General features: G+C 47.8%; 1 protein-coding gene across 4 annotated transcripts in view; it reads left to right on the forward strand.

Annotated features, from left to right (window-relative positions):
* Positions 1 to 26,609, forward strand: part of CALN1 (calneuron 1) — a 138,995-nt gene that overhangs the window by 61,702 nt on the left and 50,684 nt on the right. For all 4 annotated transcript variants that reach the window (XR_008730678.1, XM_055700907.1, XM_055700908.1 and 1 more), the window contains exons 3-4: positions 87 to 230; positions 14,250 to 14,362. Coding sequence is in view for 3 of the 4 variants with exons in the window: in XM_055700907.1 (XP_055556882.1) it covers positions 87 to 230; positions 14,250 to 14,362 (257 nt within the window). In the remaining variant the exon portion in view is untranslated. The remainder of the gene's footprint in view (positions 1 to 86; positions 231 to 14,249; positions 14,363 to 26,609) is intronic.

Consider the following 26,609-nt stretch of genomic DNA (forward strand, 5'->3'; position numbering starts at 1 on the left):
CTTCTTCTGTGTGCCATATGTGCAGATACATTGACCAGGGAGTCCTCCACCATAACAACTCCTCTCTTTTTCCCTCTCATTTACAGAAATCCGTGAAGCTTTCCGGGTGCTCGACAGGGATGGGAATGGCTTTATATCCAAGCAGGAGCTGGGCATGGCAATGCGGTCCTTGGGATACATGCCCAGTGAGGTGGAGCTGGCAATTATCATGCAACGCCTTGACATGGATGGTAAGTCCTTACAGTTGGTTCTTCTCTGTTACTGGTGGAAGGGGGCTTTCCCAGTGCATTGCAGCCCATGTTTTTGCCTCAAATAATTTATGGTCACTGAGAAGGTCTGGAAAGGAAACCGTGGAATCTTGCCTTTCAGCACAGCAAGGAAAGGGCAGACAACAGTGAGCTGTCAACCTCCTCTAGATAAACTTGTTTCTCAGGTGACCCATGCAAGGGATATGGAGCATCTTTTATTTGGCCAACTGGTACAGCTGGGGGAAGACAGATCAGCTCTTGCAACCTTTCTCTGCAAGGTTGCAAACAGCCTTTTGCAAGACTGTTGTAACCTTTCTCTTCGCATTCCTGGGCAGCACCTGGCCCAGTGATGCTGGGAGATGACCTGAGCACCCAACAAAGCAGAGCTGCCTGGTCCTGTGGCCTCACTGCTCCTTGCAAGTAAAAGATGCTCCAGATGGGAGATGTGCTGTGTTGTGATGAAGTTTTGATGTTTTTTGAAGAAGTTTAGAAGGGTGGAATAATTTTGAGCAAAGTCCTGCTGTGAGAGCTCATCAAACAATTACTAAAAGGTAATAAAAGAAACAGAACCCACCATTAATGGTAAGAGAAATGCAGCATCAGGATGCTGGAGCCAGAGAAGACTGTTTAACTGCTGCAAAGCTACAATCAGAGCTGATCACAATGAGCGGGTTGTCTTTACAATGTCCTTGGTCAGAGCAGGAAGGGAGACTTTCCCGATGCCTGAAATGCACAGGGAAGCTGTGGTGCAGATCCAACCTTCTTCCACCCTTCTGCAGGCAGCTGCAGCAGGGTGGAAACACTGTGCAAAGTTAGATGAAATCATGCCAAACCAGAGGGCTGGATGCAGCCCTGGTCTGAAGCAGAATGCTTGGCAAGCCAGTGTGAGGCCAGCATCCTTGGGGAGATGCAGAGCTGAGAGCAGAGACCAGGGGGGATGGTGACAGTGGGAGTGAAGCCCCCTTACCTCCCTGGGATATCCGAGCCACATGCCCCCCTGAGATGCACAGTACAGCTGCATTCAGCAGGCCAGGGGAAGTGGGGAAGAGGCTGTCAGCCTGCTCGAGGGTGCTCAGCACCTCCATTAGACAGGGAGACAGCGTAGTGGAAAACCTGGCAGAGAGAGAAGATCAGTTGTTGAAATGATCTCATTCCTAAAAGAAAAGAAAAGAAAAAAAATATCCGTCACTTTGAAAAGCATTTTCTCCAAAAATTATTGTTTGCACCTTGTTATGTTCTGCTGGCCTTTCCTAGCAGACCAGGTGATTTCTCTTTAGGTTTTGCAAAAGCCAGACTCAGCATTGTGCCAATTCATAGGGTCTTTTACTGAAACTCTGCACTTTTTTGGAAAAAGAGTGCTGTGGACTTGGCTTCCAGTTTTGATTCATCTCCAGTTATTCCCTGACTCTTGGTCTCACAGACGCGAGACTTTGGCACCCTTTCGTATACACTCCTAGTGCGCAGGGACCTGTAATCGGAGAGGTGGAGTTAAAATGTAGAGTAATGGGCTGCAGATGGAAGGTGTTAAATTCCTGTTTGAAACTTTTCAGAAAGCTCAATGTGTTCTCCGGAGAGATGAGAGGTGATCTTCCATCTCTTCCATCTCAACAGTTCCAACAGCTCCAAAGATATAGTCTGGTTGTACTGGGTGTTTTTATTGTTCTCATGTCTCAGCTGTTGTTGCAGTATTTTGAGCAGAGGGTATGGGGTCTGGACACAAGGCTGTGCTATATGAAGGTCAAATGGGCCATACATTAAAAAACAGATGGGGTAATGGGAAATTCCTTAGGCACTGAGCAAACAGAGGAATATTATGTGAAAGATTTGCCTTGCCTGCAAATTGAATTAATGCTATATGGCTTGAATTAATGATAAATGGATTATGGCTACTTTTTCTCCGATGGATTGTCTTAATCTTTTTCTGGGCTTTAACTTGAAATATATAGTGAGAACCAGCAATAGCTTCCTCCTTCCTCTCCCACTGGGCATGGGCATCATTTGGTAGCAGAGCTTGAACCCAGTGAGCTCCCGGGGATGTCCCCTGCGCTCCCAGGCACAGATTTACCCTCCTTCCCACATACTCCTGTGCAGGGTTGCCGAGTTTTTCCAAGGCTTTGGCTCAGCAGCAGGTGGGTGGGAGGCTCGGCTAGATGAAAGGTCACGTTCAAGGAGGGGTCCCCATGGTCAGGGAAGCCGGGGGGAGGTGGTAATCCTCCTGCGCATCTCCTGGCACCTGACATGAATTATGATGTGACAGTGAGTAGCGTAGCGTTCCTCCACACAAGGCTGCTGCCGGTGTCTGCTAATAATGAGCTAATACAATTGGCCGTGGTTTATATTTAATCTGAACCAGCCTGAACAGACCTAGTGCAAACATCCAGTTTTCATCAGAAATTACATTGGGTGTGCATTCGTGTTGCAGGACGGCAGAGTAGCCCTATCTGCCATGGCTTGTTTAACTGGGCTTCAAATAATGAACGACTGGAGCTGGATGGTTTTGATTGCAAACCCTGTTTTCTGTAGGGATACAGAGGGAGGCTCAGCCCTGTCTAGGTCAGACTGAGGAGACATTCGTGCTTCAGGAGCAGGATTGCTAGGTTGGACAAAATATGCTTTAAGAGGAGCATGTGCAATGTATGCTAGAGTGGTTTAGTGGCTGAGCAAAAGCTGTAATGACAAGAGCATTTCACACCTGTATGTCACCTTCTGCCACAAAGGATCTCACTGAGCTCAGTGAATAACGCAGGGATGAACCCCAGAGATGCCCAAGGACAGTTTCTGGAGCTGTGGTGAGACACTGGTCAGCAGCACACAGGGAGCCCCCAAATCAGAGCAGAAATAAGGGCGCATTTCATAATTCAGTACATTTGAAGGCAAAATGTATTTAGTTAGAAAATGCAGCTTGAACTTCAGTGAAAATGGCAATTGCACAGGTTGGATTTTACCCAAGAATTCTTCACAGGTGTCATATCGCTGTTAATGCCTCCATGGCTCTTGAGTGCTACCATCAGCCTTCCTTCACTGGCGACATGCCAGCAGCCCTGGCATTGGCAGGGTGGGAATGAGTGCAGCAGGTGTGTTTGCCCACAGAGAATGTTCTGGGGTGATGCTGAGAATGCTCAAGAGCTTCCAAATGTCCTCCAGGGCTTGGAGCAGCAGGAGGGGACTCCTGCCTGTTGGGATCACAAGGATGCAGGTTGTCCCATCCGTGAAACCCATGGCACATGGAGAGGCTTGAATTACTTATCTGCTGGGATTTGGTGCCATGGCACAGCAAAGCTGCTGCAGGGCTGGGGAAGAGGGAGAGAAGTTTAGCCAAGGAACAGTAAAAGGGGACCCCAGGATGGCTTGGGCTTGACAAACAGAGCAAGATGTATTTTCCTGTGTACAGGCAAATGCAAACTCACAGCAAATCCTATATTAAGAAGCATCAAAAAACAGCTTTCCATCCCCGGAGATGACTGCCAAATCTTCCCAAGAGGCTGACCGCATAGCTGCAGATTGACTTGGCTTTTTTTACCCCAACAGCTGAGGCAAGTTTAGGCCAGGAGATGTTTTGTGCCCATGCTGGGACAGGGGATGAGTAGTGGGACCTGGCGGTGGCACATGGGAAGCCCTCAGCCTTGGCCATGCCTTGTCCTGAGGACACACCACAGCCCTGCGAAGGACCACATCCCAGCGACATTTGGCTCCTTAGCATGGCTTTACTCAATGCACTTATTTCTAGTGAATATCTAATTCTTGCCAGTCCTCACTGAAGGAAGGTGAGCATCAGAGGCTGGAGTATCCACTGCATTTCCTACAAATGCCTTCTCAACCTTTTCCTCTAAGTCTTTTTGATGTTCTGCAAGGCGTGCTTCACGCAGGTGAAAAGGAACACAGCTACCATGGGGGGAAATATCACAGTTGGCATAAAGACTGAATTAGGGAGAAAAATGAAAATCTACTTGAAATATTTCATGGTCTCGAGAGAAATCTTATACATCATCAGAAACACCCTTTTATGAACTCCTGGAAGATGCTATGGCATTGCTGTGATAGGGGAGATGAAAGCACAAAGTAAAAGAGAAGGAGAAGGGATCTTCTGTGCAAAAATGCATCTTTTGGGGAAGGGAGGTGAGGAGGGGTGGTTCTGTCACATGTCAGAGAATGAGATTCACGTTAGGCCAAAGGTTTGCTTACATCTTGATAGAAGTGGTGCGTGACTGTATGCCAGCAGAAGGTTGTTCAGTATAACTGGGCATCTGTCCAGTGTGCTGTGCCTTATAGGGACATACTGTTTGCTTTTGGTCTGGAGATAGAGGTCAACTCTTACCCTTAATTTATACCCTTGATTTACTTTATTCTTAGACATAGGTATTGCATAAACATAAACACTGCAGACTATGAGAGCTGCGTACATTTCTGCCTGCAATCTGGAGAATGACCTGAAATGTTCTGCCAGTATGTGGAAAGTAAAATATTTTATATATTTATGTACTGGAAAAGAAATTATTTGTAAATTCTTCCAATTGGCAGTAATGTTAATAAAAATGCAGAGAAATGGCACATTAAATGTGTTGCCTTATCTGGGATGCCTACTTTTTAAGCAGACTTTCGCAATAAAATAGATTAATGTGTGACTTAAGTGTCAAACTGTTTCGTTATAACGTAAGACACTTTTATCTGAGGAATAAAATAAGCACTCAGTGTACTAATTAGAGGAGCGGCTGGTTTCCAGTACCCTGGAAAAATAACTTCAGGCTAACACAAGAGGGGAAAAAACCACCAATGTGTCAAATTGTTTATTATAGTACAAATAGGAAATACTTTGACCAAGTGAAAGATAAGCTGGTTTCATCAGCAGACAAGTGAGCTACCTGTTACCTTTTATCACATTAATGTGGTGCATCTGCAGTAGTAGCGAAAATACAGCTATGACATCCTTATGAGCAATAAAAAACAGGGGAAAGAAATCCCAATTTAAAATTCTGCTTATTCCCAAGTGGCTTTGCAGGGCAGCAGGGAACTGAAGGCAGGGGGGAGGGGGGGAGAGACAGTAAGCTATTCACGGTGAGCCTGGCAAAAAAAGATTTTGGTGATATGCAGCTCTCCCAGGTGGCCCTTCCAAGGTTCATCCAGTTGCAATTCTGCAGGTTTATTGTCTTACGCTTGATCTGCAGAAGTTGTGCTGCTCAGGTGCTGCCCCATACAGCAAGGCATCCACACACTCGCCGTGATCCCCTTTGCAAGGGCAATAAACAACAGGGACGCAGCGGCGTGGCGTCAGGCGATGGTGTCAGTACACTGTCTCCCTACCAGCCAGTTCTTCAGCCGCTGTGGCTGTCGGATCAGGGTTTTACGTGGACGATGCTTTAGTTTGCTTGCACTTGCTTCCCCACGTGAGGGAAGGGAAACCAGAGGTGGGTGCTCCGCTGGCTGGAGCACATACGCTGTGTCACAGGGATGGCAGTGACCGAAGGAGCTGGCCTGGGAGAGCTGGAGAGAGAATAAATCTCTTCTAAAAATTAAGTGCTGAGCTTTCCCCTGTGGCCTGCAGAAGGTGAGTTCCTTGCTCTTTTAGATGTTGCATGGCTAAATGTTTGCTTCTGTCCCGACCAGTCTGTGCTGCTGCCCTGTGTGGGACAACAGTGGCATTCACAAGCTGAAAACATTTTCTCCCTTTTTTTTGTCTCTCCCTTTCCTTTGGTGTCACGTGTGTGTCCCTGTTCCCTTTACTGCCATGGGTAATTCCTTGTGTTTCAACGTAAACTTGTGTAAAATAGCCCAGGCTGCAGGAGGCAAGCCAGCAACAGATTCTGTGTTTAAAATGCGAAGTTAATAGGAAAAGCACGGACAGGTTGTTGCAGACTTTGGGTTTGTCCTCTGTACTCAGAGGCCTCTGACTTTTACGTGTGAGAAATGATTTAGAAACATTTCAGCGTGGTTGTCTTTTAAAGTGCGTTGCTGAGCTGAGAAGCTTGGTCAGTGAGATGGATTTGATGAGACTTGTCTTTATTTATAGAGGCCACTTTCTTCGTGTCTGCTTTGATTTGTAAAATGGAGATTATCATATTATGTGCTCTCACTGCAAAGAATGAAGAGTAATTATTGTTGCTGGTGAAGCTAGTCAGATTTGCAGCTCAGTACCAGGAAGAGGTTCATAACTGATATCAAATTCTGTCTTCAGTGCCGTGCCTGGATGGCTACGTGCAGCCGTGTTGATTAGACGGGACAAGAAGTGCAATTGCAGTTCCCTCCCTGCAGCCTGTCCACCCCGTGCTCCAACAGGGCAGAGTCCTCTGCAGAACACAGCACGCGACCTGTGATCCGTCTCATGCAGGCATGCCTTGTAATTTCTTTGCATCCTTGTTTAATTTTATTTTTTCCTTAAAATGCAATATTCCTGGTATTCTGATTTTGGTTTCACAGAATGCATATGCCACAGGCAGCACATCTATCCCTCTGTTTTAATGAGCCTGTGACTCTCTGGTTGTCTCAAAGTTGTGCCAAACTGTCTGATGGCTGCCACATGCACGCAGAGCTCTCCTGCTATTCCTGGGGAGCAAAAATAATTAAAGTCCTGGTTAGTCGGGACATGATTTTCCTCTTCTTGATCCATTTCACAAAGGGATCGACTGGTGGCAACTTGCAAGATGTGAGGGTTCTGTGAAGACCTACAAAATGAGCCCTGTTGTTTTTAGGTGCCAGGTGCCTTTGCAGAGGGAGATGATCCCAGGGGATGCAGGTTGGAGGGGATGGGGGGGGGGGGGGGCTTGCAGTGGCCACGCTGGAGGGATACCACGCTCCGCTCCGCAGGCTCTGCACTGCCCTGCCTGCAGGACAGCTGGTCCCAGGGACGGTGACAGGGGCATCCTGCAGCTTCCCAGGGCAGGAGTGAAGCCAGCACACTGCTTGGCAGGTGTCTGATGGATTTTTTGTTTGTTTGTTTTACTGCAGTCGCTGTTTTTGTTGGACTTGTCTTCTAGCCAAGCGCTAGCAGCATACTGCTTGTTCTAGTGCTTGTGGTGGAGCACGGGACATGCCACGCTGGGCGCCGCAGAGGCAGAGCCCCCGGTCCTCTTCAATCACTGTCTCGCATGTCAGCTCCTGGACAGGCTCCCCCTGGGCAAACATGGGCACTTAATAGATTTTTTTAATTATTTTTTTTTTTTTTAATAGGGAAGCAAACAAGTCCTCTGCAGCCATTTCCTCTTCCTTGCAAGATGAGCCAAAGGCTGTCAAAATGAGTAACTCTCAAGGTCCTTTTCTCGGTGTCGGATGGATACACCTCCAGCTCTGTCTTTCTGGGCTCCGAGCCTTTCAGACCCCATGGAAATTTCCTCCTCCAGGATCATGTGTCTGTACAATTTGCTAATCTTTTATGTGTAGCTGTCATTGAGCCAGAGCAGCCAGCTCCGCACAGCCGCTCCTAAAACTGCAGAACATGGGGGTGCCCCTAAGGGACAGGCTGGGCTCCAGTGGAGATGTTTCACCCTTTCCTTCAGCTCCAGTGAAGTTTTTCCTCTAAATCTCTAAAGCTGTGGGATGTGTGGCAGAGCTGGTGAACAGTAGAAGAGTAGCTGATGGGTATGTCCCCACTTGTTCCCAAGGAGCAAGAGAAATGAGAAATTAAATTTTTTGCATATATGCCTTGTTAGGGAATATCAGAGAAGTTCTGCAGATGGCTCTGGGGCAGAAACTCCCAAAGGAATGAAACAGGAGTCTTTGGAAATAGAAGATGCTTATTGTCACCCTTCTCCACCCTGGGGACTGGTTGCACGTTCTGTGCCTGTGCATCACCATGTAGGCAGGTTGGGGAGGTCTGGCACCCAGCTCTGCTGGCAGCCTCCTTTCTGGTAACCTTTGGGAAGGGGATGCTCTGTGCCTCAGTTTCCCCACTGCAAAACAGCTGTGTCAGCATTGCAGTGGAGCATTATCTCTTCATTTCAGCCAATTTCATGGATGTCTGTGATTAAAACTGTTCTCAAAGTTGAAAGTTTTATGAAAGACTTTCCCTAGCTGTCGTTGAAGTTATGGATTGAAGCTGTAATTAGGCAGAATGTCTCTGGGTCGTGCTGGGGAAAGAGTGAGGCTGGCAATCAGGCTGTTCTCCTCTGACCTTAAAATCTCTAAAAACTGAAATACTCGTCTGGGAAATATCTGTGGCTGGAGCTTTTCTGTGCACATCCCCTGCTTCACTTCAAGACACAACAGCAACAGCCTGCACCAGACTGTATTATTACTGCACAGGTTACTTTATGGGCACAATGACACAGACTGGGACAGAGTCATTGCAGCTAGCTATTAAGAGAATAAAAATAAACAGAAGTGTTGTGTGCGCCTGGGACCCAAGCTGCAAAAGACTAGCTCATTAACTTTAAATATATCACCTAGCTGCACTCTGGAGGTCAAACTCGAGGAAAAAAAAGCATGAATACTTAGCAGTCTACACACAGCAGCTCCTTGTCTCTGTTTAAATGTGTGCCTCATTTTAGTGCCATGACAAGAAACTTTTAAGGAGGAGGGGGAACCCGATTATCCTGAGACTGGCCCGGGAAAAGGGTTATTTAGGAAGCAGTCAGGCCGGATTAGCCAGGTGCCTAGCTTAAAGCACAAGGCTCTGGAAACCAGGTGTAAGTCTCTGTTCTGCCCTTGGGTGTAGGCGATACAATCCATGCACGTTTTCCCCCTCTCTTTTCCTCTCCTGCTCTGTCTTTCTCCAGCCCAATGAATATTTAATTACATCCTCCAAGGGAGCTGCTCCAGTGGGAGACTTTTGGACAGACAGCGGTCGACTGAAGGCTGAGGGTCAGGGCTCTCCCATGGGATGGAGGGTGAGATGCGTTCACACTGCTGCTCCTCTGAGCATTTAATTATTTCTTCAAAGGAGAAGAGCTCTGACAGGAGACTTTGCAAGAGCCCACACACAGCCAGCTATTACCTGAGACATGGGGATTTGCCATCCCAGCTCAGCCCGATCCCCCTCTCCTCTTCCAGATGCTGTGTGGGTTGGGGGTGGTCTGCTGCACTCTCCCTGCCTGGCATCCAACCTGGGCAAACCACTGACAGTGGATCTTGTGGGGTGAGGGCAAATGTACCAGCAGAAAGGCAGGATGGGGCTCAGGCTGGGTGTAAGAGTGCAGCTGGAGGTATCTCGTGCTGCGGTTGCAATCCTTGGTGCCCTGACAAGGTGACTGCAGAGCTCTGCCTGCCCTCAAACGCTTGCATCTTTCCTGCTTAATATCCTCCAGCAAATACAGCCTTCCCTTCTCCCCTTTAGTAAAGTCAAGGGGGCTGAGGGAAGATGAAATCCTTGGGCTGGAGATGAAAGCCCATCAGCCTAGAGAGAGGGCTGTGATTTTCTGTGCTCAGCTCTTATACACCAGTGCAGCACCGCACCTCCAGCAAGAGCGACTTGATAGCAGTTAGAAGCTTCTTTGGCCCGGGGATCTGGGAGCAGAGTCCCAATATGAATGAATTGGTGGTGCTGAAGGCAAATAGCTTAGAGAGAAAATCCCCCTTCAAAAGTGCTGGAGGCTCCTTTGGTTCCCCCCAACATGCATGTCCAACCCAGGGTTTGCTCCCTGGGAGTGCAGTGGTGGTTCTACAGTCTATACGCTGAGTCATTAGTGCTTTTCCTTTTTCTACATCCCTTTGGTTTATTTAGAAGACCTAATGGACATTTTTCAGAGGTGCAGACACCCCTTCCTTGGGGCAGTCAGGTCCCAAGCAAATTTCCTTGGGCTGCAGTGTATGGGAGAGCTGGAAAGAGCTTGGTTTCTCAGGTCCACGCTACTCTTAGCTGCTGCTCCGTCATCTCGGTGTGCAGATGGTAGCCATGATGTGGGGCCCAACGATTCCCTGCTGTAGCTCTGTGGAGCTGAATGGTGGCAGCCAAACCGAGCTCACAGCATGGCAAACTGATGCTGGGGGTCTTCAATGTGAAATGACCCCCAAGGTCTTTCTTCCCTCAGTGAGTGAACAGTGTGTGTGTTGACTTTGACGGGTCCAGGACCCCTTTGCTGGCTGTGCATGGTCTTTGGACACTGAAAAGCTTGCCAGAGGTCCCAAAGATGTTGCTGGGTGCCCTCAGCATCCTCTTTCTGTGATGGAGCAATGAGCCAGGCTCACACAATCGCTCCGGGTCTGTTGACAGTGCATCTACTTGCCATTCCTTTTTATTATCACATTTGCCTGGGTTTCGTCAGAACTGAGAGAGTGTCTTGCAAGGAGCAAACCTTTGTGGGTATCTGGAAGCACTTAGCACCCAGCCAATGCTAACAGACTAGTAATGATAAGCAGATCTGATCTGACTCTGATGATGTGGCCAGCAATGTTCTGAGTCATAGTTTTAGTCATGCGAGGTTCAGCCACATGATTGCTAACCCCCTTCTGACTCCTTGACATTAATGCCAGGATTGAGAGGAAAAATTATGGGGGACAAAAATGTTAGGGCATAACCGTAAGTAAATAAATGTTTCAGGTCGTTTAAAACCAGGGGTTAAGCTCAGCTCTGGTGTTTTGTTAAGATCACCCACAGAAGCAGTGACCGTCCCTTGGCTGATAGGTGGTCACTTGGGGATGGGGTGTCATCTGGGCTGCATCCTGCCTGGAGCCCCTCTGGCCCTCACCCACCTGCAGGTCTTCCCCTGCCCCAGCTGACCTGCACCACCATGCCTCGAGGTTTCCCTGACCTCCCAGTTTGTAAATAAGCTATTGCAATGTGTGAGTGCCTTCACCAGTCAGGGACTGGTGGGTCGAGTTTGTTGGATTAATAAACCCCATTTGCATTTGTAACTGGTGGGAGCCGGGAGAGGAGAACCACTGTGATCATTGCTGGTCAGGGAGCACAGCCCGCTCCATCCTGGCTGTAGCTTTTCGCCTGCTTGTGCCCCGTCTGCCCTTAGGAGGTTGTTTTCCTTCAGTGTGTTGAGTTCTTGCTGAAGCAGTTAAAGTGAGCTTGGAGGCAGAAGGTGGGGGCAGGATGTGAACACTGCACACATTATAAATTGGCCTAGGGAGATGGCGAGGGACTGGGGGCTGTGATGGCTGCTGACAGCGGTGTGTTCAGGGCTTGCTGGATGGCTCATGGGAAGGAGCAAGGAAGGTGAGAGCAGTGTAGACAGCACGCATGCTCCAGCATGCACCCCTTCCTCCCATCCCTTAAACCCAACTACAATTCATTTCTGAATACGCCGCACGTTGCTTGCTCTGAACATGAACCACTGTCAGGCGAGGAGCACATCTGCAGGCACAGCGGAGCCGAAGCCGGGGACGAGTGCGGTGTTTGCCTCCAGTGCAGCTCCTCAAACAGATGCTTGATGTGTGCATCGCACGTCAGCTTGTAGCACTGTGTACGTGACTGTGGCGGGGAGGAGGAGGCGGAGGAAGGCATCTTTTGACTGTACGCAACACAAATCTCAAGCCAAGTGCTCCCAGGACCTGATGGGTGGCCTGGGTGCTTGTAGATCCTACAGGCGATGTGGCTGTTGGGCACTGCCTGGTTACACCCTGGCTGTGGAGAGCAAGCCCATGCATGTTCACCCTGCCACCATGCAGAATTGCACTGGGTGCATCTTGGAGCCTCTGTATTGTTTTTTATAATATTCCTCTCCTGGGTGTTGAATACTGTAAAAGGAGTTTTCAGCCAAAACTCTGAGTTCTCTTTCCTGATATTATGATGCTGCAGTCTCCTGAGATCCTGATGGCAGGAAGGTTTGTTTTCTGCAGCTTAAAATGAATGTTAAAAGGGATATTTCTATCAGCAAAATGTTTTGGGGTCTTGTTTCCTTGCTAGTTAACAGTTTTAATTGAAAAAGCAGTCAATAAGGGGATAATGCATTTTGTAATGGCATTTTTCTTCTGAGGTTGTGGAAAATGCTATAATTATGCAGATAATTAAACCCTGTGAAGTTAGTTATGATCCCTGGCAAAGGCACAAGGAAGTCATGAGCCAGGGTTTGCCCAGAGTCTTGTTCTGAGTCAGACACAGAGCCCAGGAGTCCTGGCACCCTCTTTCTCATGAGTCATGTGTCTCTCGTACGTCCTGCATCTCCTCTGTGGATGAAATGACATTGTAGAAATCAGATTGAATAACTCAATATTTTGGGGTTGCGTATGGATAGACCAAATATATGCACAGGTAGGTGCTAGAACCTCTTTAAAATGCAAATTGTTTTCTTGCTAATCTGGCTAATTTCTTTAACCCTATTTGCATCATCGTGCATGGTTTTGTTCCTGCCTTTCCCTTGAAGTGATGTACCACAATGCAGATCGCCCCGAATCCACTGTCACCTTGCATTACCTTCCCCAACATGATCCAGCGTGCTGTGACTGATACAATCTGACTTGATGTCATAAACTGATGCCTCCCGTGGGGGAGAAGAAACACATTTTCTTGTAGCCCATAAATGTTTCACAAAAATGGCTTTGCAAGTGATGGGGTGCCCACCCCTTTCCTTTTCTGCTTAATAAGCTGTCCCAGAAATGAGCTCCGTTCTGCAAGTGCTCAGCCCACTCCAGCCCTGCAAAGCCTTTCAGCATGTGCTGAGCCCTGACGGTGTCAGCAACTTTAGCAGCTGGATGGGGTCTTCTTGCACGTTACAGGATCAAAGCTACTACGGATCCCTGCTGGGTTCCCTTTCAGAGCCCCTGTCACTGGCTCACCCCTAGGATATTCACTCTTGTCTCCCTGAAATTATGAGCAGAGCGTAGTGAATAGAGATCACTGTTCTGGCAAACAAGCGTTTTGACTCTGCTTATTTTCACATTGTGTTTCTGTGAAGATAAGGACATGGAGAGATTTCAATCATTGGTGCATATGCTTAGATCAAGCATATGAAATATAATAAAAAGGACAGATAGCAGCAGCATGCAGTGCATGTGGTAAAGCTGTCACGCGGGGCTGCTGCAGGTACTGCAGTCAATAGTGACAGTTTAATAGTAGCCCTTGCATTGATCTGCTTTAGTCTGATGGTTTTAGACACTTCTTATACCTAATAATTTAGCAACAGCAACTACATGGAGCGGTGGATGCAGTCAGTTCCAACTGAATTTGAATGAAAAACAACCAAAAGCTCTTAACAGTTGCTGATTCTGTTTCCAGACGTGAGGGAGGGCTAATATATCCATCCACCCATATCAATTGGCCTAGTAACATGTTGAAGGGTATGTCTATGGACTGGCAGATGAAGGAGAGGCGTATAGACATTGAAATACTCTGTTCAGAGAAGCAGGTATTTTTAAGATCCTCCAACAGGCACGAGTTTCCTTTTTTTGCCATTTTCATTAAGCATCACAGAAGTTCTCTGAGGGAAAAGTAGCATTTGATACAATGCTCAGATAGACTTCAAACAGCCATGTGCCTCATTTACAAAACATACAATATACTGCAGGGGCTGGGGACTGTGTAGGCTCGGTTCATTAGTGGCAGGAGCAGTCTCCTCTTCCTGCTAATGGCACTGAAGCTGTGTCTCCACTGCCTGCTCTGCATGCTGAGCACACAGGGCTTATAAGAGATGGATGCTGATGGAAAGCTGAGATGAAATGCCTTGTGGATTCGCAATGGTCTGGCTCTTCCCTCTGCGTGTACTCCCTTCCTCTTGAGGATGGGGTTGGCCCTGTAAAAGCTTTGCAGAGACCTGGCTGTTTGGCAGCTCTGTGGAGAGGAAGAGCCCTGGCCGTGCTAATGGCTGCTGTCCTCCTGCCAAAACTGTTTTGGTGTTTTTTTTTTTTTTTCTGAGAAGTGACTTGCCTACAAACTCTCCAGGGTTGGAGGATGACCAGTTCATCTCTATTTGTGCATCTCCTGGTCCTGTCTTTTGGGGGTGGGTATGCCACAACATGGGCCATTTTTTGGGATAACAAGAAACCTGGGTCTGTAGGCACCGTGAAGTTGATGGAGGAGGTGTCACAGGGCATGTATGTGTCCACGATGTGCAGCAGATCCAGAGCAGCACGTTGGACACTGGCACCAAGTGGTACTTCCGTGAAAACATTGATCTTTTTCTTTCATTCCAGGGGATGGCCAGGTTGATTTTGATGAATTTATGACTATTCTGGGACCTAAGCTGGTATCATCGGAAGGCAGAGATGGCTTTCTGGGAAATACAATAGACAGCATATTCTGGCAGGTAAGTGGTCGTTTTTTCAAATGCAACTTTAGCCAGCTGTCAATAGCTTCTAGAACTGATTTGTTGAGGAGCACAAGATGTTTTGCTAAGCGTGAATGTTCATGTAAAGGCTACTGGGGCCCATCTTGCTGAGTACTGTCTTACGACCATCGCGTGTTGCTGGAGGGACCTGCTATCAGCTAAACACTGTGCAGGATGAAGGGAAAGCACTTAGTGTGGATGAAATGCAGCCGACCACAGCAAAGCACCCAGCTATTTGTGCAACATGTATGGGAGAATTTTGGAATTCAGTTTTGGAAGAGAAAAACATTTTTCTCGATGAGCCTGTTGATTTAGGAACATTGAACCTGTCTGGCTGCTTTCAGAAATGTGCCGCTGTTCAAAGTCCCTTGGCTGTGGCAGAGATGCTCCAAGCAGAGCGAGGTATGCCGTGCAAGTCACATCTGATCGGTGCTTCTGCCGCTAATGCAGGTCTGAGGCTGAGGGTAATCATGTTGTGCCAGTGCAAGTTTTACCCCAGGTGTTGCCCTGGGGGGGGTTGGTTTCAGGCATCAGAGGGGAGGCAGGTCTGGCAGCAGGAGCTGCCTTACATCTGCTGTGCAATGTGACTTTAAACAGCATTAGACCTTCCTGAAAAAGCAAGGACAGTCCAGGCTGTTACAGCGGGGACTGAAACTCTCCCCAAACACAGTGCTGCACATTTCTTGCCAATGGATTACAGGAGTGGCTTCCTGTGAGATTACTGCTCATTTCATTGATCATCCAACAGCCTTTGCTTGCTAATAAACTTTAGCTGTTACCAAGTTTATGTGAATCAAAAGAGTCAAACCTGGATATAAGTGTTTCTGTCTTCTTTTACTACCCTCCAGCACTGTCCAGGCTGAATTGGGTGGAGCTTTGTAAAAGTCTTTTAAAAACTTGTTCCTGGCTTCCTGGCATGTGACAGAAATAGCCCTGGAAAGCTCCGTCTGGATTCTAGTATTTGGTCATCAAAGCAAGAGTTTGGCATTGGTGGAGCCACAGTGGGCTGTAACATAAACGGGGGGATGCGAGAGCTAAATGCACACCATGAAGGGCGGGACTGTGAGAGTCACAAATGTTTTATTGCCTCCACTGCACCTTGCCAGCTGCATCCCAACACAAGAGCAACGGGGAGAGGAGGAAGCACTGTCCCCTTGCACTGAGCTGCTGGTGCCTGTCCTGGTTTCAGCTGGGATGCAGTTACTTTCCTGCTTAGTAGTGGGAGCAGTGCTGTGTTTTGGATTTAGTATGAAAATAACATTGCAAAAACACTGATGGTTTTGGTTGTTGCTGGGTGATGTTCACACCAAGTCCAGGACTTCACAGTTTCTCAGGCCCTGCCAGCCAGAGGCTGGAGGGGCAGAAGAAATCGGGAGGGGACACAGCCAGGACAGCTGACCCGAATTAGCCAAAGGGCTATCCCATCCCATGGGACGTCATGCTCAGTATATAAACTGGGGGGAGTTGGTCGGGGGCTGCCAATTGCTGTTGGGTGACTGGCTGGGCATCAGTCGGCGGGTGGTGAGCATCACTTGGAGGTTTTTTTACCCTTTGGGTTTTGTTCCTCTCTCCTTCTCTCTCCTCTTCATTACAATAGTTGTTGTTGGTTTTATTTTTATTACTATATATTGGTTTATTTCAATTACTAAATTGTTCTTATCTCAGCCCACAAGTTTTACCTTTTTGCTGATTCTCCTCCCCATCCTGCTGGGGTGGGAACGAGCAAGCGGCTGCGTGGTACTGAGCTGCCAGCTGGGGTTAAACCACAGCAGTGCCTTCCAGACCCCTGGCAAGACTGGCCTCACCAGAGCCGTTCAAGAAGCAAAAACAGTCTTTGGGAAAATGAAGTTCATGAGCTGAGCTGTTTGAAGGGGAAGCAGAGAAGCCTGGAGCCCTCCCTAAAATTCAGCTCACAGGTTAACCTGCTGCCATTTAGTGACCCTCCAGCCCATGTAAATGCCTGCAGTGGCTTTGCTCAGAGGAAGCAAGGAATGGAGGACCTGTGCTCTGGTTTTAGAGCAGCAGGACTCCTGGGCTCGGCTTTCACCTTGCTCTTTCATGCAGGAGGGACCATGGCGCTTGTGCCCTCCAGGCTGCAGTAGGATGAGTAACAGGAGTGCAGAGACTTCAGGTACCTGGCCCTACCGTGGGAAGGGACAGCCGTGGGGGCTGTCTGCAGACAGCAAAGCTTTGACTGAATTGCACAAGTGCTCCAGAGGCTCGGAAAAAAATGTTTGTGGTTTTCTACTTGTAAGGGTAAAAGAACATCTCTACACAGCACTTTCCTGGATTTCAAAGCCCTTAAAAAGAAGGCTTTGTCTCACATTTCATTTCTTCTGGGGTAGGAGAGTTCACGAAGAATACAATAATTTTGCTGCTTATTCCCAAAGAAATGGCAAGGAAAAAAATCACATGGGGACATGTCATTCAGGGAACAGGTTCCCGTTGCCCATTCCTACCTGGTTTTACCCAAGCTGATTGCTGGGCTATAAATCACCTTGTCTTTAAGAAAAGCATTTATCTACCTGCATTATCCCCAGCAGGATTACATCTGATTCGAAACAAAGCCCTTTTCAGAATCAGGGCTTGGCTGTTTCCCATATCCCCTTGATGTGCAGTTTTCACATTTGCTGGAAAGGAACAGCGGGGAGAGAGGGGTGAGTCTGGGTTTCTGATAGAGCACTTGACCCCTGCAATCATCTCCAAAGAACAGTTTTAAGGAGGGGATAGTGCCCACAAGGACTGGTGACAAGGGGAGCGAGGGTGGAACAAGAAGGGACAACTTGCCTTGGTGTCAGCTGGCCAGGTGGTGCTACCATGAAACCTCACCCCAAAGCTGCAGGCAGCAAAAGACGTCTTGAAGAGGATCTTATATCCGTCCCAAGGGGGGAGAAAATTCATGTTGGCATCCAGAACATGCCTTCCCCTCTTCCATCCAAACAGCTTCCCTCCAACTGTCACGATTTTGGCTCTCAGAGTATTTCTGCCAAGGGTCCAGCTTTCTATACCGTGGCACTTCTGTGCAGACTCTGTTCCAAACACGCCTTAATAGCGCTTTAAATAATGCAATGACAGAGTTAAATAATAAACAGCAGCAGAAGGAGAGAGGATTTCAAAGGAACAGGCGAGGGCCTGGAGATGCATTTGCAGATGAAGCTGGGAGTGAGTTGGTGGGATACAGGAAGGCGGTTCCAGATGGCAAAAGCTGCAGAGGGGAAGGATCTTACAACAGTGGTGGGGCTGCAGGAGGTGGGGAGGGGGTAGAAGCAGTGGAAGAATAGGGAGGAGAGAGAGGGATCATTCATGGAAGAGGCAGGCTTGAAATAATAGGGAAAGCATGCATCCCTCCTGTCGCATGTGTTGCCTAAAGAGCAATGGTCAGCCTGAGAGAAGCAGGATTTGGCCAAGACCTGAGCGTTGGCAGTTTGAAGAGACATGGAGGGTCTCAGATACATTTTTCCTCCTTGATTTCCCACACGGGCTTTAAATTGACTCATACTGGTGTGTGTTTAAGATGGCTGACTCTTGCTTTCTCAGGTAGCAGTGATCAGTTCTGCTCCAGTTAGAATGGCTCTCCGTGGTCCCTCAACTGGGTCGGGAGGTATTTACGGGGAGGGAAAAATCATCCCTGCAAATACTATTTCAGGCTAAGCCCGTATAGACCATTGATATCAGGAAAGCTGAGAAGGGTGGACTCTCCTGCATCTCCGAGAAAGTCCATCTTTCCCTGGTGAGATGCCGCGTGCACCAGGCACTGCTCTGAGGAGAACAGCCCCGGGTGCCTCTGGCTCTGTTTCCAAGCGGTTTTCTCATCCTTGTGCCAACTGCGTGCAAATGGAAGTGACGTGTGCCCATGCACAGACATCTGAAACTGTCTTAAATGTTTAAGACAGCCTGAATTTTTTTTTTATTAAATACACAGCTGCCTGGTAACCATTAGCCAGTCCTCAGTGTGCAGGATCACAGTCAGGAGGAGTCTGAAGGCTGGAAGCACCCTGTGAAGCCCCATTCTCCCCAGTTTGGGGCAGAACCGCCGTGGCAAGCGTGCAGCAATGATGCAGGCATCCCCTTTGGCTGCTTCTGTAGGGTCTGCATTTATCCAAAACAAAATGAGAAGAGCATAGATGCGATTTTCAGAGTACCTCTTGAATGCTGTTCTGAAAGCCGGTGGGAGGAGATGAGCCTGGCCCTGCACAGGGGTGTTTGACTTCCCATGGTCTCTTGCAGGGTGTCTCGCCCCTTCCCTTTCCATCTTTTTCCTTCTGTATTTTTTAGAGTGGCCACCCATCACTCACCTTCCCATGCCCACCTTCTCTGAGCTGCTCCTGCTGGTCCTTGCACTTACTGTCCTAAAGCTGGTTTTCTTTAGTGTGTCCAGCAGAGTTTTTGCAGTGGTGCGGTGGCTGCTTCATGATCAGAGAGATGCTATCTGATCAGTTTTCAGGCATGAGAATTTGTTTTTCCAGAGCTTAGGGGATATGAGTCTGGTTCCAGTTACGCGACGAGGGCTGTGTTTTGTACAAGTGAGTTTTGAGGCATTTCCAAGGCATGGCCATTCAGGTCTGTAAAGCGATTTAGATCAAGTGCGTTACAGAAAAGACAAATATTGCTACCAGTAAATATTAGCTCTTTTTTTTTGGCAAACAGACTCCAAATCTGTCCATTGTGCCTAGCCACTGTGAGCCAAAGAGAGGGATGAAAAGAGAGGGGAGAAACTGGAATTTCGTATTCAGTTACAGTTTGTGTCCAGATTGTTTCTAAGTGCAAAGACCCTCAGCTGTAAATGTTAAATAGTTTGCACAGGACACAGTGTAGAGGATCTCCAGGGTCTAGGGGTAGGCAACAGGAACAGAAGTAATGATAATCTTGGATTATAGGCTTTTAATTAAAATAAGCTTCTCTTTCTTGGCTAAAATGCTTTTTGAAGTCAGAACAAGCCTGAATGCTTAAGCAACAGGAGTGCATCTGCATCAGATGCAGAATAAATTCTGTACCCAGCAGCACTGATGAGATTATTTTGAAAAGTCAATACTTTCCATGGTGATCATTTGAGAGGCAAAGTGCTGCCTGCTATTTTTTTCCTTCTCTCTTTACTGTGTGCACATGGAAGCTGCAGGGAACATCATTTCAGCCAGCGCTAATGCATTGCCTGTGCAAGGGTATCTGGAAGCTTTGTCTTGCATGAGGGGACGGCACTGTATCATCTGCTCAGACATGGTGCCCATTCATCGCATTAGGTATCGCCCAGTATAATTCACTGGTGTTTGGGAGGAGGCTGGTTGGTTTGGGATAAATAAGGCTGCTTTGCAGGAGTGGGAAGACCAGAATACCAACGTGGTACTTTGGGCTGTGGAGGTGCTGCTCAGAGATCTCATTTTTCTGCTGTAGAGATGTCTTTCGGTTTTTGGGGGGACAGCCAGAGAACTGGGGAGGCAGGTCCCACAAACGCCACAGGTCAGCAGCTGCTCATGTTTTCTGGCTTGGGAAAAGCTTTTAGTTTCTCCAGACTTCCACATACCTTTGCTAGGGGGAGGAATACATTGGGATTTATGATCTTTGGGGGGTGAGTGGGTACAATCAAAGCTAGATCCCGCAGCACCCCTGGGCAGGGAAGGAGGGATAGCAGGAGCAGGCCAGAGGCAGCAGCAACCCCTGTGCTCCCGCACCAGCAAGCACGGCAGCACGCACCAAAGGGCATTTTCTTACCCGGATGCAGGAAAAACAGACCAAGGTTCACATCCAGCTGTATGGTATTGCTTCTGGCACTGGCTGGGGAGGGGGATCAGGGGGTAAAGGGGGGCTCAAAGATGGCTGTGGACATGGGAGAGTGCAGGGACGTGGCTGGGATGGGACACGGTGGTTTTGTCATCCCAGCACGGCTGCTGAAGCTTTAATGATTTGCTGTGCAAAACTGCCCATCCATAAGCTTGTTTGCAGTTGTCACTGCAAATGCAACAGCGTCCCGGGGGAGAGATCTGGGCTCTCGTGATCTGGTCAATCAATTAGTGCTTTAATAGAGTGAAATGAAGGGGAAAATGTGTGGGAACCTCGGTGGCACAGAGCAGGGTACGGAGAAGCCATGGCAGGCAATGGTGTTGGAGGGAAGGCAGCGGATGAGGGGCCGTGTTGGAGCTGCGCTGCCTCCAGCAGCACTTGGCTCTCTACAAGGACAATTTTGCTTAGAGAGGGATTTTTCTTTATGAAGTCCAGTAGATAAACCTAATGCAATTTCTCCCTGCATGTGAGTTTTCTCCCCTTGTCCCTGCAGAGGAGTTAATTTGATGATGGCAAATTAGCCTTGCTTGAGTTGCAGAGAAAACGTTTGTGTCTCCGTGTGCAATTTCACATGGTAACAGATCCAACTACCCCCCACCACTGCGGACCGCGGCATTGCTGGAATAGCAGCCTGCCTCTCGCAGTGGGGCTGGCATGGGGTGTACATGGCCTCCCCTCCTCACCGTCCTCCTCCTCGGCTAGTGCAGCCCCTCTGTGCAGGAGTAGGATACGGCTAAACCACGGGACAGGCCATTTTACATGTTGCATCACAATTTTGTGATGGTAGTGAGCTGCCCTGCTGCAAATAGCTCTTGATTTTAGGATTTCAGCAGCTGCTGTTTCAGCTTTTCAAAGAACCTTCTCAGATCAACTTCTATGGAGGAGGAGTTTTGCGGTTCAGGGTACCACCTGATGCTCAGGGCCGGTGTGGCTCCCAGCAGGGCAGGTTTTGCAGCTTGGCTGTAGTTTAAACTACAGTAAATTTAGACTGTAGTAAACATGTAGTTTAAAGTGGGTGAGGAACTGCTGCTTGGAAAGAAAGCTGAGATTCAGGGTGGAAGGTATGTGCACCCTTAGTGCCCGTGTAAGTGGTCTCCCTCTTGGTGACTGCTTTGGGGTTTAAGTCAGGAAATGTGCAGCTGAAAATTTGGGTGCCAGAACCTGATGGATGTGGTCAAGGACGGGCAGCTGGGGCTGTACCATTGCACCACACACCTCCCTGCACCCACCCACCGAACAAAACCCTCCACCCCACAGCAGTGTTTTCAGTGTTAGCAACATCAAGGGTGCCTACATTTTGGTTGTTGAACCTGAAATATCTTAAAGGGATTTCCACAGAAAAGAAGTTCTGTACTTCTTAAAGATCTACACTTTCTCGGGTTTCCAAGCTGGATACTACCAAACTGAAGGACTGGGTGAAAACCTTGGCATTGCTTCTCCCACAGAAACCACTGAAATTTGGTCTGGGAGCCAAGGCAGACACCTTTCCTGTGGCAGCTAATACTGAGCTCTGCTCTGCTGGAGTCATAAAGTTCACCCAGTGCACCATTAGCGCCAGTGTCCTGACCATGTTTCTAATTTCAGAAATTAAATGTGTCCTGCAATATCTGTTCCTACTTTTTGGATTTGATGTGTGGTTTCCTTGTATCCAGATTTAAAATGTTATGAGAATTTCCATTGCAAGGATGCAGATGATTGTGTTGCGGTGATGAGCAGGGTGACTCCGGCCACGTAGCTGGTACAGACAGTGTGCAATTCATCTCAGCTAACCCGGCATACTGCTTGGACTCCCTTTAGAGTTAATAGAAAGAAAGAGCCACTTCTAGGGCGCAATTCAAGGGATCTGCTTTAGGCATCAACCTCAGGAACAGATGCATCATGCTTCAAACGTGCCATTTTTTCTCCATTTGGTATAGAAAAGTGGCTTAGATCAAGATGTGTGCACCGGGGACAGCTAAATGCTCTCTGACGAGTCCCACCAAGGGTTTCAAGTACCTTTTTGATTTATGTCCAGGAAGCCAGCTCTGCTGGTGCTGAGGCTGTTATCAGTGCAATGAGAAGAGTTCTGGTTGCCTTTTTAAACCTTCTTCCATTGACAAAGACGTTCTCACTGTGTGCTGCACTCCGTGGTTAGTGTTGCAACACAGTGAAAGCTGGACACTTGCAGGTGATGAATCCATCGGCAAGAGACTTCTCTTTGTTTGTGGTCTGCACAACCAGCACAGAAGCGCTGTCACAGCTGCTGATGTAGATGTGGAGAGGCTCGTGGTCCAGATCGTGGTGGTAAGGACAGCAAGACTGTCACATCCCTGCAAGCCCTTTGCAGTGTGTGGATTTGGCAGCAGGCAGGAGTGAGCAATTGTGTTTGGGTGGCCTCACTTTTATCTATTTCTATGAAGGGACATTTTCATCAGTACACAGTTTTTGCTGTAACAAAATCATTTATCTCAAGTCACCGGGATCAAATTTATATAGCTCGATACTGGAGACACTGGAAATGGCAAAGGTTTGAAAGCAGTTGTGAACTAAAGCAGGACTGGTACCAATAGCAGGAGAAAAAACAAGACTACATTGTTCAACTGTTTTTTACCTTCAGTCAGCTTACTTATACATTTAGCCTTCAGAAATGCACTACAGCTGTGGTTCAAAGTCCGTTTAAAACAGAGAGTTTATATGAAGAGGCATCCTGCCTGCTGAATGACAGTGTACGACTGCCCTGGCAGGTGGTGATTTGGCTTTGTGCACTCTCTGGAGCACTCACATACAGATCATTCATCCAACCTTTACGGTACAGAGGTTATTTTTTCTGTACCAGCTTATATATAAACTCAGTCTGCAGCTCCATGTGTCATTGGGGTTTTTTTGCCCCTGCCTGATGAGTGATATAGGAACTGCACTGCGGTTTTCACAGTGATTTGCTTAGAAATGTAAGCAGCAGCGCGTAGGAAAGGTAAATGTGTTTGGTCATTATCTGATGTGTACCTGGGTACCAGGAACGTGGGCTGGGGAGAGAGTTTCTTGCTTTTTGTGGACTCCTTGCTGAGGGGGTTCAGATTCCCCAGCATCTCTGAACGCCATCGTATATCTCTGGTGCTGGTTTTGTTAGGGCAGGTGCATTTTTTTTTTCTTTGAATGTACTTTGATGCCTTTGAAAGGTGACGGAGCAGGGGTGGCATGTTTCATGCAGAGGAGCTTCAGGAACAACAGTTTTGGCTTCAGATCCCATATTCCCTGCAGCCCCAACGTCAGGAAGGGGGTTCTTCCAGAGCCGAGGCTCCACCAGTCCTTAAATCCTAAGCCAGTGCTACATCTCAGGACCCATCTTTCCCCTCTGCACAAAGACAAGGACATGCAAGGATCTGCAACCCAGATGTCACCAGAGGACACTACCTTTGGCTTGCCTAGATACTTCATGTTCTTGTGACAAAATTATCTATTTCACTGTACTGCTATAATTTTGTTGAGGGAAATTTTAATTGGCTATGAGGAAAGTCTGATTTTCATGGAGATCAGAGTTCAGAATTTTAAAACAGATGTGATGGTGGTGACCTTTTTCTATTTCTTTTTTCTGAAGAATCCCCACTTTGAGATGGAAATCTATCGCTTGCTCTGTCTCCAAGCCCTGGGTTTCCGTAGAGTAAAACTATTGTGAAAATTTCACTAAGGTTTTAAAAAGAAGTATAAGAGGGAAAAACAGGGGAAAAAAAGACATCTCATCACTTATAAACAACAACACAAAAAAAGCTAAAGTGTTGGCAAATCTTTACAACAAACTAACGTGTTTAAAAAGAAAAGCGACCTTTTACGCGAAAGAAAAGGGAAGAAAAAAGAAAAGAGACCTCTGAAAAGATACAAATGGAGAGCTGCAAAGGACCACTGCGGTGGGGACGATGGGTAGCTCGGGTGATGGCTGCAGTTCGTTGGTGCGAGCTGGAGGAGCAGTGGATGCGGTGGCATTGAGGAGGAGCCTCCAGCTCCTGGCTGCCAGGTAATTTCCACAGCACAATGTGTAACTCTGATTTTCCCAGTGTGTATCCGAGGTTTTCAGCACAGTTTGCTGAAACCTGACATCTGAAGCCAAAAGAAACCTACCTGGTACCGTCAAACCCTAAGTGACACCCCAGTGAGATATTATGCTTCTCAGTTTTATCAGCAAAATACCTCGTGTTGCAGCCTCGGAGGGCTGACAGCTGGGCCAGCAGCAGCTGCTGGAGCATCTCAGTGCCTCTTTCAGGTTGCAGCAGCAGGATGCCCAGACCTGCCAGGGTTCTGCTCGCACAGGGGCACAAGGAGCAGCCATGCTGGGCATTGCCTGCAGAGGGGAGGGCTGTCTCCCGGCTGCCCGTGCCTTGCCATGGTGGCTGTCTCAGCACCTCTGTGGTGTGCCCCTCCAGCACAGGGCACAGCCTGGCTGTCCCGGACTGGTGTTACTGGGGAGCAATGGTAGTGGGTAAATTGGTGGCCCTAACAGATAGTTCCCCAAGCACCAGCCATCTTGAGCTGCCATAAAGGTGGAGATGTTTCCCTGACCATCCAGACAGGGGTTTATCCCTGGTCATCAGGATGGAGATGTTTCCATGGCCATCAGGATGGAGATGTTTCCCTGGCCATCCATATGGATGTTTTTCCCTGGCCATCAGGGTAGACATGTTTCTCTGGCGATCAGGGTGGAGATGCCCTGGCCATGCTGCAGACACAACCAGCTCCATCCTGCCCCTGCCCTCAGGTGGAGGGCAGGGGAAGATGGGGAAATGACTGTCTAAAGGCCACCTGTGGCCCTGAGACCCCATTCCCCTCCATGCTGACCTCTCTGATGGCAGGACACGGGACAGGGTCTGAGCCACGCACCTCCCCCCACTTCCCTGGGGTCTATGCAAGCTCTTGCCTTGGTTTCTCCAAGAACTTGTGCCACGAGTGCTGCCAACAGACTTGTCAAACTTTGAGGGTTTTTTTCAGTTTGGCAAGAATTTCTTGGGCTGATGGGTGATGTGCAGGTACTGAGAGCATGTTCCCAGTGCTGTAAGCATCACCTCCCGCTGCAAACAGTGCCACTGTACTGGCTGAGCCAAATAGGCTCTTCCCCAAGGTCTGACTTTACTAATACGATTTTCCAGCAGAGAGATACTGTAATTTTACCAGGTGGGTGGGAAGATGCTGATCTTCAGGACAAATTCCTTAAGGTCTTTTTTCAAACAAATTTGCCGCTTCATTGTGAAACAGTTTCTTTGTTTGCTTTCTGTGCCGTCATTTGGCTATCTGTGGAGGTTTGAGTATATTTCTGTGCTGGAAAAGAAAGAAATCTTACACTCTGAGATGCGTGCAGTCTCCAGAGCTGGTAGTCCTGATGTAGTCTGGAGAGCCACACAGGATTTTTTTAATTATTATTTTTACTGTTGAGTAACACATAACACTGCAAAGTAGTTATTAAAATAAGTAAATACGTAACCGATTACATTTACTCACAGTTGAGAAAACAGATCAGGATGCAGATGCTTATGGCAGAAGTCCAGAGACCTCAAGAAAGCTGGTGGAAGTATTCAATATATGTGTGAGCTTGGTGGGAAGCGTTCAAAACTGATTTTGATGCTTCTTTCATGGAAATAAGCAGATCTAGCATGTAAGGGAAAGATCTTTGTTCAAAATGAGCCAGGATAACATTAGAGTTCCCTCCAGAGGTATACACTGATGTCCAACTTCCCATCGCTGAGCAGAGACACAAATCTCAGGAGATAACCCAGAAAGGTCCACAGGTGGAATTCATGGAAATGCCCCGTTTTTGGAGCAGAGCATAGAGGACGGTTGCCTTCCCCTGAAGGAGAGATAGGGGAAAAGAAAATAATCATAGAAGAATGATTTGCATGTTTTTAATCTCTTTCTACTCTTGCTGAGTGTGTTAGTTTAGATTTTTTTCCCCCAGAGGCTGGCTTGCTCAGGGGTTGTTAGTACAAGCCAACACTGTCAATCCATCAGCTCCCCTGCACGCACAAAGCTCCAGTTCCTTCGAACTTTGGGATGTGACAGAGCAATGAAAAGACAAATGAAATAAAATTATGCTTTTTAGGGGAGCAGAATCTGAAAAGAGCTGTCAGAAAAGCAGACAGGCTGCATGTAGGTTTCAGGAACAGCGATCCTCTGTGAAGATAAACCTGTGAACTTCAGCTTTCAGCACTTGTGTCCTTTGTATTGAGACAACTGAGCCAGTAATATTTATTTTATGGCTAGTTGGTTTGCAGGCACATGCTTTCACAAAATCAGCCAGTATGTTAGGTTAAAATATATCCTTTCCCCAATACTAGCTGCTTCTTGCTACATATCAGCTCCATCCTTGCATTTTTCTAACGTCACATCTTCATTACAGACCGGTGTGAAACTGCTACTGAACTCCCAGCTCAGAAATGCTCTTGCAGCATTCAAATAGCCACAGTAGACTCAATCTCTTTTTCCTACTGAC

The sequence above is a fragment of the Falco cherrug genome, chromosome 1 (genome assembly GCF_023634085.1).
Source record: "Falco cherrug isolate bFalChe1 chromosome 1, bFalChe1.pri, whole genome shotgun sequence".
In the NCBI taxonomy this organism is placed as follows: domain Eukaryota; kingdom Metazoa; phylum Chordata; class Aves; order Falconiformes; family Falconidae; genus Falco; species Falco cherrug.